Genomic DNA, 12,798 nt, shown 5'->3' on the forward strand with positions numbered 1-12,798 from the left:
GCGAAAACCCTCTCCAAAACAAAAACAAAAACAAAAAAAAACCCTCTCCCCCCCCCCGAAAAAATAATTCTCATTATCAAAATGTAAAGAGGAGACAGTTTGGATTTATTAACTAAAAACAATACTTTTTTTGATTCTCCAACATGAAACAACCATGGTAGGTGTGCAAGCCTACCTTCTGTGGTTAGACCGCTGTCGAATTTCTTCTTGAAAGCTGCATAACTCTTCACTGACTTTGGCAAGTTCTTCAAGTGCCTTTATACATATAAGCAATACATGTTAGCACTTTGAAATGTAAATATTTCTTTAGAAAAAGTTCTTGGCCAATCACATCATACTTACCGTGTTGAGGGCGCCAGAACAGCTCCTGGTCTTCTCCTCAGAAGTCCTCAGGTCAGGCCAGGCCTCACATTCCTTCTGACTGTCTCTTGCCAAAGGATCTAGAAATCCTACTTTCGATTTTTTTGTTACTTTTTGTTCCTTACACACTTGATTTCCTTTGTCAAGTAAGCTCTGCTCTGTTTTATTTTCTTTTTTCAAACTGTCCCTGTGATTCATCCCAGTAAATTCACATTGTCCTGAATTGGGGTAATTTGGAGAAGATTCCACCATTTTGTCCTGAATGGCCTCCTCATGATCAAGACCCATGATCTTAGTACGTTCACTCATATTGATCTTCCTCCGAAGCTTTACTTCCTGACAAAGCTATAAAAAAAAAAAAATTTGTTTTCCTAATTCACTTTGCCAATAGTCTTGATACTAAACACACCATTTTGAGAATCAATGCTTATACCTCCAAACTGTGCCTCTAATATATGAATTAGCTGGAACAACTTTGATGAACCATAATGATTACTTTTAGTAGGTCAATGCATGGACACTAAATTCTATTTTTCTGTCTAGAAATAAAGTCATTCAATAATAAATAAATAAATAAACCTATACCTATATGCATATAGATCTAGAAGTACTGTTACAAAATTGAAATGATCTGAATGAACTAATGGCTAATGAACTAATGCACTCCAACTGCTTTTATAAAGAAGAAAGCGTTTAACATGAAAGTCAGGTTTTTAAAATGTATGATCTACTCACATTTAACCGTCTCAATAGCTGACAATCTCATATGTAAGTTCCTTAACCAGACATTTGTCAATCAAAAGTGGTCAGTTATGTTGGTGAGGGCTTAGACATTACTGAAATGTTTTTAAAGCCAAAGCTAAACACATTCTATAAGAGTTTCTTATCCAGATTAAAACAGATGTGGCAATGCCTTATGTTATATAATAGAATTCTAAGTCTTTGATCATTTACTAGTCTGTGTTAAAGTGAACTCCAAAATTCTTTCTTTCTTTTTTTTTTCCTTTGGAGAGGTTTTCGCAATAGGGTGCGTGCGCTCGCCAGACAGACAGAGACATAGGGACAGAAAGCGAGAAATCACCCCCCCAGGGGGGATGGTTACGCCGCAATCCCTTCTCCTCCATTCTCCTCTCGGGATCTTGGGCATGCACGCACATGCACCAGGCATGAGGTTTAAGCCACTAGGTCCGGGACGCGAACTGCGGTCGACTACGTGGGAGTCCAGCGACATAGCCATTACGCTAACTGCTGGTTCCCAAAAATTATTTCTTGAGAGACCTAGTTAAATCTGTAGATATGTACTCAGTTCACTCCTAAATAAAGGAAAAATCTGATCTCATTAGGCTTAAACCTTGGAAAAGACTATGAACTGTAATCCTATGTTTAAAGTATGGTTACTGCCTGTTATCTAGCCTTATTAGGCTAATATTTATCATAGATGGAACTTATAGAGCTGTCAGAAGATTTTACCAGAGGGCGAACTGTTTCAGTTATACGGCTTAAACAACTGGGTAGACCAACTCCGCTTCTTAACTTGTTTTGCTGGATGTTGCTTGGATACTAGAATCATCTGAGACTGTTACTAACTGAACCTCCCCATCTTTGCCAGCCAAAGACCCATGACTATAGAGCAGTTCCTAATAGTTTTTTTTTTTTGGCTATAGGGCACATGTGCTCACTAGAGAAAAAGAGACACAGAAAGAGAGAGAAAGTGAGAAAGCACTCCTCAGGTAGGATGACCACACCACAATCCCTTCTCTTCTTCTCCTTGGGATTTTTGGCACACATGCACATATTTTTGGTACGTTTCTCAGGTCCAGGATTCAAACCATGCAGTCGGCCATGTGACATCTAGCTGCCTTAATCACTAAGCCAACTGACTGGCCCCAAATCGAAGTTTCTAATTGATTTGACCTAACTATCTCCCTGTTGATCCAATAGGAATTTCCAGCTAAAGAAGTTAAGTGAGTAAACAGAACACATTTTCAAACTAAAGAGGAATGACAAGGAGATTCTGCTTTCAATTTCTAATCATATACGCCATGCCTGCTTTTTCAGCCAGCTGTTCTAGAGGATGGAAGGAAGGAAGGAAGGAAGGAAGGAAGGAAGGAAGGAAGGAAGGGAGGGAGGGAGGAAGGAAGGATTTGATAGCTACTGTTCTTTATTTTTCCTTTTACCATGTCAATTTTATTTTATTTATAGCCAATTACATGACTGTTAATAAGAGCAATGTTTGTACCATAAGCACATAAAGCACTTACTTTGATTGCCTGCAAATAAAGACCAAAGAGTCTGTTAAAATAACTGCTTTGAGAATATGCAGAGGGACCAACAATTAGCGTAATGGCTGTCACTGGACTCCCATGTAGTCGACCGTGGCTCGAGTCCTGGACCCAGTGGCTTAAACTCACGCTGGGTGCATGTGCATGTGTGCCCAAAATCCCGAGAGGAGAATGGAGGAAAAGGGACTGCAGCTTGGCCATCCTCCCTGGGGGGGTGATTTCTTGCTTTCTGTCTCTCTGTCTCTCTCTGTCTTTCTGGCAAACACACGCACCCAATAGTGAAAACCTCTTAAAAAAAAAAAAGGAATAAAAAAAAGAATATGCATAAAACCGTGTAAGTATACAATGGGTGATACCAGAAGAAAGCAAGATAAGTATAAATGATTTCCACTTGGAGGAAGCTTGAATGGACACCAATGCAAACACTTGAAAAAAATATTTTAGGCCCAATAGGCTGAAGGTTGGTTAATGGAAATAAAATGGCTATTGTGTCACAGTCATGACATCATAACCTCCGTCCTAACAAATGTGGCACTCTATGCAAGAATAAATGTCATGTGCACTGCCATTTTCTGTTAGATACATGACATGACTTTGGATTAATACTGAGTCATCTAACATATAATTTCCTTTAGTAGACATTATTCATAAATCATCTCAGGAAAGAAAGATCTATATTCTAATGCCCAATTGTAATTTTGCTAATATATGTCATACCAATAATATTTTTTTTTCTATTTTCCTCCTAGGCCCTGGGTCCTGGTATTTGAAAACTCATAAAAAATACATACCTGACTTTTGATACTAAGGCTCTCTAGCCAGGAAATAACAGATTGGTGCTTGTTTGTTTGTTTGTTTATTTATTTATTTATTTATTGAGTTTTTTTGCTACAGGGTGTGTGCACTCACCAGACAGACAGAGAGAGACAGAAAGCGAGAAATCACCCTCCAGGGGGGATGGCCACACCACAATCCCTTCTCCTCCATTCTCCTCTCAGGATCTTGGGCATGCATGCACACATGCCTGATGTGAGTTTAAGCCACCAGGTCTGGGACTCAAACCATGGTCGATTTCATGGGAGTCCAGTGACATAGCCAGTACACTAACTGCTGGTCCCGATCACTGCATTTTTAGGGTGAAATTTCAAGTGTTTAGTTTTCACATGAGGTTATAGACTGAGCATAGTTCTTAATTTGGGTCTAGTAAATGTCACTAAGACATGCATTTCTTAGGTGGAATAAGGAAAATAAAAATACAGCCATGTGCTGCATGATGACAGACAGTATATATGATGGTGGTCCTATATAATTATGCTCTCCAACCTCAGTGAGCAGCAGGCTGTCCCATCTAGGTTTGTGTAAGTACACACTCTGATGTTTGCACAATGATGAAATTGCCTACCACACATTTGTAAGAATGTATCCCTGTTATTAAGTGGCCCATGATTGCAGTTTCCAATATAAACAAACTTCAACAAAAATTCCATTCTGAGTTTGAAGTCTATAATATATCCGAAACAACTCAACTCATACCTCTTCTATCTTCTTTTGCATGATCTTCCATTGACTTTCCCATTCCTTTCTTTCATTGTCAAACTGGTCCAGTAGTTCCATCTTTTCCTTGTGCCAGTTAGTCTCTGTGTTCTCCCACTGCTTTTGTAGGTCCATGGCAACCGTGTGAGTGTCAGCAAAGAAGTGTTTCTGCTTGTCTCTGCCTTCTCTTAACTGTTTCTTGGAAGCTCAAAGTTATTTTATTTGAAGCAATCTCACTTGCCTTGAAAATAAAGCCTAATATAAACATAACAAGAGAGAATTCCAAATCCATGTGCTTTCTGGAAACATATTCTATCATTTTGTCAAGAGACATCGACATAAACTATAGAAAAACTAGACTCAAAAGAAGAGATCAAAGAAATGAAGAAACTAACAGTCAATAAAGCAGTAAGTAATGTTTTTGTTTTCCCCTTTCAAAGACCAGACAGAGAAATTATATGGATAAGATGGCGAAATGTACATGTGAAATATAAATACTCCTTTAACTAACTCTAAAAATAGGATTTTCGTGAATATCTAAGTATGGAAATACGAAATTCAGCTGTATGGTCACATCTACACAATTGTGGCAGACTCTGCTATAACAGAATTATTCTTTCTATCCTGATGCAATCTGCTAATAAAGTTCTGTGACTTAAGTCCTGAGCCCGTGTTAGACTATAGTTGCAATTCTGCATTCAGAGACCAACCCCATGCTAAATGTGATTGCTTTATCAACTAAGACCCTAACGTTGGCAGTCAATTTGAGGCTGACATACCGGCCAGAAAGCAACCGAAATGATAAAAATAAACTCATCATTTTACTTCATCCAATAAAGTTTTAAAAGCATCAAGATGCTGTGAAGAAACACGTTAAATTTATCCATGCTTTATTTTCCTTCTAATATACTACATACCATAACTTGTTTAGGACATTGAATTCAGAGAACTGAAAAGATTTTGCTTAGTTTGCTAAGTCCTCTGTTAACATAAAGTAGTGACTGAAACAATTAGATTTCTGGCATTCAGAGCATGTGTAGTAGGATTCGAAGAGTCAATTAAAGATACTAGACATGTAACTCTGTTATGTTACCTAAATTTTCTGAGATTTAGTTTATTAACCTGGGGATGTTCACAGACTTTTATAAATATTCAATAACATATTGTATGAAAACTAGTTTGAGAATTTTTTTTTCTTAATTTTTGCTTTACAAAATTTTGCTTTGACTTCAATTGAAAATAATTTTTAGAGGTGACAGATGGCATGGTGGTTAAAGCACTTGATTCTCACACGATTGACTGCGATTGGATCCCCAGATCTGGTAGCTTGAAAATCACACCAGGTATGTGTGCATTCATGCCCAAAATCCCAAGAGAAAAATGGAGGAGAAGGGATTGTGGCATGGTTATCCCCCAGGGGATGATTTCTCACTTTCCCTCTGTCTCTCTTCAGCAAGGACTGCACCCTATGACAAAAACCTAAGGGGAAAAAAGAAAAAAAAAGAAAGAAAGGAAGAAAGGAAGGAAGGAAGGAAGGAAGGAAAGAGAGAGAGAGAGAGAGAAAGAAAGAAGCCTGTATTTAAAAAGTCATATACCTTCTTCAGAGGGTAGAAAACCATGTTTAAAACGTTTACATGAGTGTTTTAAGACACGTATGTCTATAAGAAGTCTGTTTACTAGGCCATTACCAAAATATCTTAACTTACCCTTAGGCTTACGCTAATTATAGACAAAGTTCTCAAAGGTCAAAAGCAGGCATTGTAGAATTAACCAGACTACAAGTGCCAACTTTTTATTCACAGAAGATGTCTGTATATTTCATATGCTAAATATAAGATAAACATCAAAGACTAATTTTACTTTGGCAGACTCTTCTGAGAAATACATATCAGAACAATAAACAGTTCTGAACATATATTTTTGAGCTCTAAAATATCAATTGATTATAAAAGACTAATGAGGAGAAAAAACATTAGCTATATGTAGATGCAGGGCTCCACTTTCAAAAACACCCTATAAATGTGGGGATCTATATTGTTACTCTTCTTTTAAAATTATTTGGTAAAGATATCGTGATAATTTTTATTTATTTCTATGATTAATTCAGTCAAGACAACTAATGAATTTTAGAATGAACTAATAAAGGGACTAGCAGATGGCATAATGGCTATGTCACTGGACTCCCATGTAGTCAACCACGGCTCGAGTTCCGGACCTGAGGGCTTAAACTCACATGGAGTGTGTGTGTGTGTGTGTGTGTGTGTGTGTGTGTGCGTGTGTGTGTGTGTGCGTGCGTGTGTGTGTGCCCAAGATCCTGAGAGAATGGAGAAGAAGGGATTGCAGTGTGGCCATCCCTCTGGGGGATGATTTCTCACTGTCTGTCTCTCTGCCTCTGTCTTTCTGGCAAGTGCAGGCACCCCATAGCAAAAACCTCTTCAAAAAAAAAAAAAGTTAACTAATAAAGATGTTATCATGTCTCATTTTTACCTACTTAGTTACATTCTATTTCTAACCTTATTTTCCATCCTCCAGTAATCTCTCTTTTCTGTTTGTTTTGTTTTGTTTTTGTTTTTGTTTTTGTTTTGCCATAGGATTCATGCACATGCACTTGCCAACTTGCCAGAGAGAAACAGACAGAGTTAAAGTAGGAAATCACCTCCCGGGGCAATGGCCATGCTGCAATCCCTTTTCCTCTATTTTCCTGTCAGAATTTTGGGCACACACACACACACACACACACAAGCCAGTGTGCCCTCAAGCCACCCAATCTGGGACTCAAATCGTGCAGTCAGTCATAGGGGATCCAGCACCTTAACTTTCAAGCCACCTGCTGCCCCCCCCTTTTTGTGCTTTCTTCCACATGTAGAAGCCCATAACCACAGTTCGTGCCATAATCAATGTCAGTGAGGACTTGATACAATGAAGATAATAAAGCATATACAGAGTTTTGCTTTTTCTTTGTTTCAGTGAATCTATAATTGATCTTGATAACCTAGCCATATTGTAGGTTCATCTAATAAATATTCACAAGAAATGCAGACAGTGCTTGAGACTGGCAGACTGCTTTAAAACAAGTCATCCATGAGTATCCAGTGGGGAGCAAGTCATCCATGAGTATCCGAAGGGATTGGTTCTAGGGCCCCCAATATCAAAATCCATAAAATGTTCAATTCCCTTGTATAAAATGATGTAATATTTCCATATAATCTATCCATGTCCTCCAGTATACTTTAAATCATCTTTAGATTACTTATAATACCTAATACAATGTAAATATTATGCAAATGTTAATAGTTGTTTTACTCTACTGCTTAGGGAATAATGACAAGAATAAAAAGCATGTACATGTTCAGTATAGATGCAACTATCAACCATCATAGGCCTAACTACACAGTACATGTCAGCAGCCAGGTAACCTTTGCAAACAGAGGTTGGTTGAATTTGTCAATGTGGACCCCAGGGATAGGAAGGGCTGACTATATACTGTAATATCTTTATATTATTTGAGAAGTAGTAGTAATATTATTTGAGAAGTAGTAATAATATTATTTGGAGGTGGACAACCTTAAAATGTATTTAATGTTAATCCTAAACCAGCTCACAAAAATCATCTTTATATGTTATATGTATATACATTCAGTGTGTGAGTGCGCATACACATGCATGTGTGTGCATGTGGTTAAACTAAAACTGTCTTGCTCACCTGAAAGTATTTATCTTTGGAACTTCTTTGGAAAAGTGAAGTGGTTTAAGACATCAAGAGATAGTTGCAAGTTTAATTAGAGTAGTCATACACAGGGAGCAGACTAATTTCAAACCACCAGGAAAAGAGGTACTATGTTTCATGTTTTTTCTAAACTGTCTTAAACACTGGAAATGTAGAGAAATCATTATCATGAAGTTTTCCCTATAATTATGTACCAACTGACTCAAATTTTTCTTTCTATTCATAACTCCTCTTGAATCACTTCCACCTTCAGAATTTAGAAGATGCCAGATTCTTCTCTTTTCTGCCTACTAGAAGATCATTCAGGAATACTCTAAATCAGTCCTGCTCCTTCATGGACCCTGGTAACAGCCCTAAAGCAGTCTGAATCCTACACTGATTTGCAAAGAGCCAAACTCATCACTTAATATGGACAAGGGCCAATCTATAGAGCTTCCCCTTTCCAGGGCCAGAGCATTTCCCGGTGCCAGGAAATGTAATGGTTATGGATCAAACACAAGCCTTTGCAAGGAAATTTCTATAGAGCAATATCTGTGCCAATTTTTGTGAGAGGATTTAGCCTTCTTAGCATCTCTGTCTTGTAAATATAAACATCAAATGGAGTAGGCCTGATTGTATAGCTTCTTCCTTCAAAAATAAAGTGGGAGTCACAGAATTATTTTGTGGACTAAGTGAATGAAGGGAGAATGCTTAATGAAAGTGTCTAAGCACTGAGATAATAGTGAATGCTTAATAAATGCTTGTTCTTGGTTTCTTCTTTCTGTCTTTTCCCTCTTTTTTCTTCTCTTCCCTCCCTCTTTCTCTGACTCCTTTCATTTTTCTATCTCTCTCTATGTTAAATAATTATTTTTATTTTATTTTTATTTAGTTAGTTTTTTAGAGAGAATTTTGCTCTAGGGTGCATGCTCTCACCAGAGGGACAGACAGAAAGTGAGAAATCATCCCCCAGGGGGATGGCCACACGGCAATCCCTTCTCCTCCATTATCCTCTGGGGATCTCCGACATGACATGCACACGCCCGGCCTAAGTTTTAAGCCACCAGGTCCAGTCAACTGCAGTTGACTATGTGGGAGTCCAGCAATGGAATAATTTCACCATCTGCTGGTCCCTAATAATTATTTTTATTTAATTAAAAAATTGATAGGAGCCTGCCTATTTGTGTGAACTCTCGTGTCCCTTCATGATTTCCTTTTACCTTCAGTATTTTTCAAGTATCTTGAGGCTATGTGTCAAGTTAAATGTGTAGGAAAAAAACTTTTATGTGAAAATTTGTATACGTTTTATATAAAACTACTTTGTTCTGTGTTGAAAAACAAATCAAACTAACAGGACAAGTTGGTAGGGACAGAATGTCCTGTAATAAGTTATGGGGTAAAGGGGCCCAGCAGATTTAAAAAACTCAATTTCAGTGCTCTCTACTGAGGCAAATATAAAAGTTCTCTTTGTGTCTAGCTGTCACTCTTTTTCTCCCACAGAAATTGGCATCTATGTGGGAGAAAGAAGGATTTCTGCTATCTGCACACCCCTCCCCCATATCGCTTCAGCTCTCTGTTTCATTTCATCCTTTTCAAAATCTCATTCAGAAAACGAAAGATTATTAGAGCAAATGTACAAAGAGAGAGTGAACTGCATTATGTAGTCACACACGTGTTCTTCCCTCGACAATGCTAAACTAGCATTACAAAATCACTTTTCACTAACTTTCCTTTCCCCCAAACTGGAAACCAAAATTATACAGTCATGAGTAGGTTGTCTATGGATGGTAGGAGAAAAATATTAATAGTTGTAACCTTCTGGCCCTACCAATAAGCAACATTTAAGAGTAATGTGGGGCGGGGGATTATCTGTTGAGGATAAGATGTATGATAACATCTTTGACTCGGCTAATATACAGTGTATTCATCCTGGAAAAATTCATTGTGCATGCTGTAGTATATAGTAATTAAATGTATTAAAAAATAAAATGAAAAAATACAAAACATAAAAAAATGGGTAACACCCAGCGTCTCACGACAGGTTATTTTATACCCTAAATTAGCCTCAGTGTGATCACAGGAATGCTTCTTTGTCTGAAGGGTACTCCATTCTTACTGCATTATGCTCAGTACCATTTCGATGTCCATCTTGCCCAGGGGCCACTGGAATTTAGCCAAACACACTGAACAGTGTGTTAGGAGAGGTTACTTCATAGCTACTTTTGTCTTTTGAGATTTTTGTTGAGAATATTTGTTCTTTGGGCTCCTATTTTTTTCCCCCTAAACATAGAAGTATTCATATAACTAAAAATTTTTCATTTGTAAGAGGTTACATATTCTAATAGGAATGTTATGGACAGTAGGTACTACCAGTCTTACCATTTTTGCAGAAGCTTTGCTTCTGGAGATTAAAAATTCCCATGCTTTGGGCCAGCAGGTGAAATGGTGGATAAGGCACTGGATCACACATGGCAGACTCTGAAGTTGGAGTCCTCTACCCGGTGACTTCAAAAACATGTGTGTGTGCTTGCTCAAAATCCAGAGAGTAAAATGTAGGAGAAGGGATTGTGGTGTTCCATCCCTTCTTGCATGCATTTCTCTTTCCCCTTCTCACCTAGTGTCAAAATACACTCTTTGGTGCCCTAGAGGTTTGTCTCTAGATTGGGCAGAGCAACACAAGTAGCAAAATGTTTAGTTTCAAAAGATCTGTAGAAAGTGATTGCCAGCAGGTGAAATGGTGGATAAGGCACTGGATCACACATGGCAGACTCTGAAGTTGGAGTCCTCTACCCGGTGACTTCAAAAACATGTGTGTGTGCTTGCTCAAAATCCAGAGAGTAAAATGTAGGAGAAGGGATTGTGGTGTTCCATCCCTTCTTGCATGCATTTCTCTTTCCCCACCTCACCTAGTGTCAAAATACACTCTTTGGTGCCCGAGAGTTTCTAGATTGGGCAGAGCAACACAAGTAGCAAAATGTTTAGTTTCAAAAGATCTGTAGAAAGTGATTTCTCACTTTCCCTCTCTCTGTCTCTCTGGCAACTACACGTGGCCAAAAAAATAAAAAATTGGGAAAAAAAAATCCCATCCTGTGCCTCTCAGAGCGATGCACCATTTGCCTCCAAAATTCTCTAGGTTTTGTCTAGACTACTATGAATTACTTGCATAACTTCAATTAATAAGCAGATATCATTTCCCCCTGCTATTCACTTGCAAATGCATCTTCCCAAAGGCCACAATAATTTGATTTTGTTACAGGACAGAGAAAAATTCTTTTACTGCTGTTTATTGCTACTTCAGCATGTTCCTCGTGTTCCAACAAGGTCAAAGAGACACGAGAATGTGTAATTTGAAGAAATCTTTTTGTGTTCTCATTATCCTCTCCTTCCTGGATATTTCTCCAATTACGTATTCAAACTGGAAAACATCCAAGCTATAGGCTCAGTGATTTTACTTAACTTTCAAAATATAAGCTTAGAAAGAAATGTTCATTCAGATAAACAAATGCCGAAGGTTAACCATCCTGAACAGAAGATAGAGTGGTAAGGTTCTCTCCTAACTGTAGACGACCCTGTTATGAATGGTACCAATTTCAGCTCAAATTACAGAAATACTTATGCTGTAACAAATGCCCCATCATTTTGGATAAAACTACATTTGAGATACCAGTAATCTCAAGAGTTGTGAACTTTAACGTGCAAAATGTTCCAAAGTCTTTATCCTAACAAGAATCACACTCTAATAAATTTATTTAGTGGAATCTCATGGTGAACAACATGCTTTCTGCACCCCTGGGAAGCCAGCATTTGAGAAGCACAGTTGCGGGAAGTGGATGGCACTGTCAGTCCAGAGTTGGGAAATTGACCCTCAGCAGCTGAACAGCCTCTTCCCTGGGAGTCGGTGTAATCCGTTATGCACCCCGCCCACTGTTCTTTATCCCAGACACAGACACCAGCACAGGCAGATGTTGAAATCACCCTCCCCTTAAACAATAGGAAGAGCTCAAAACATAACATATCTGCTGCAGCCTCGCTTCTCTTGCCATAATTAGTCACTTGCTTCCAAAGTTGCCAGAAAGAAACATACCTTCGTGCACTGGGGAGAAATCCTGTGGATGCTCCACCACTGGTCAGTCTAGCAATGCAAGTAAGCAGAGTGGAGATCTAGTTGGCTTAAAGGAAAACACTCCGCTTGGTGAGTCCTGATTCTTCACAAGAAAACAGACTGCAGAGTAAGTCCAGCCATTACACAGAGCGGCACTGACAAGTCCCTTTGAAACCTTCGTCACTTTCACAGGTCAAAAAGCTGCTCAGCTCGCTCAGAGTCACAGCAACGGCTGAGACTACTGTGACGTCAGTTACTTGGAGACGGCCTTCAAGCCACCTCTTCCAACCAGAGCTCTGTAACTTTAGAGCGGCTCCCTCTCTGGGTAAACAACTCCAGGTCCAGGACATTTTTAGCTTTTACAATGGAGCCCAGTATTTTCAAACTTGCCAAAAGAGCTGGTTGTTAATATCACACGATGACAATGGCCAACTTTAACTTTCTTTTATTGGGAAAAGTATACTCATTTTTTTTTCCTCCTAGGCAAGAACTATCCCTCTCCTTGCATGCCTTTTCTTTTTCCCCTTCTCAGCTACTGTCAAGATGCACTCTTTGGTACCCTAGAGGTTTGTGTCCAGATGGGGCAGAACAACACATGTAGCAAAATGAAGTCTCAAAAAGTCTATAGAAATGTAATGAACTTCTGTCTTTAAAATAGAAATGGGACATATATAAAGGTCTACCTCCTAGTTCTTTGGAATCTATGATAGCATGTTGTTTCTATCTAAAATGATAGTTATCCACTATGTTGGAGGAAATTAGAGCCCATGGGAATGGATTATTCTTATTATGAAAAGACAAAAAAAGGAAGAAAGAAA

General features: G+C 38.5%; 1 protein-coding gene across 1 annotated transcript in view; it reads right to left on the reverse strand.

Moving 5' to 3' along the window:
• Window positions 1-12,189, reverse strand: part of KIAA0408 (KIAA0408 ortholog) — a 20,189-nt gene extending 8,000 nt beyond the window's left edge. The window contains exons 1-4 of the mRNA XM_006144263.3: window positions 11,963-12,189; window positions 4,176-4,430; window positions 343-705; window positions 176-255 (exon numbers count right to left, since the gene is read on the reverse strand). Coding sequence (XP_006144325.1) covers window positions 176-255; window positions 343-705; window positions 4,176-4,310 — 578 coding nt within the window. The 5' untranslated portion in view covers window positions 4,311-4,430; window positions 11,963-12,189. The remainder of the gene's footprint in view (window positions 1-175; window positions 256-342; window positions 706-4,175; window positions 4,431-11,962) is intronic.
• Between the last annotated feature and the right edge of the window lie 609 nt (window positions 12,190-12,798).

This window comes from Tupaia chinensis, unplaced genomic scaffold, assembly GCF_000334495.1.
Source record: "Tupaia chinensis unplaced genomic scaffold, TupChi_1.0 Scaffold000117_2, whole genome shotgun sequence".
In the NCBI taxonomy this organism is placed as follows: Eukaryota; Metazoa; Chordata; class Mammalia; order Scandentia; family Tupaiidae; genus Tupaia; species Tupaia belangeri.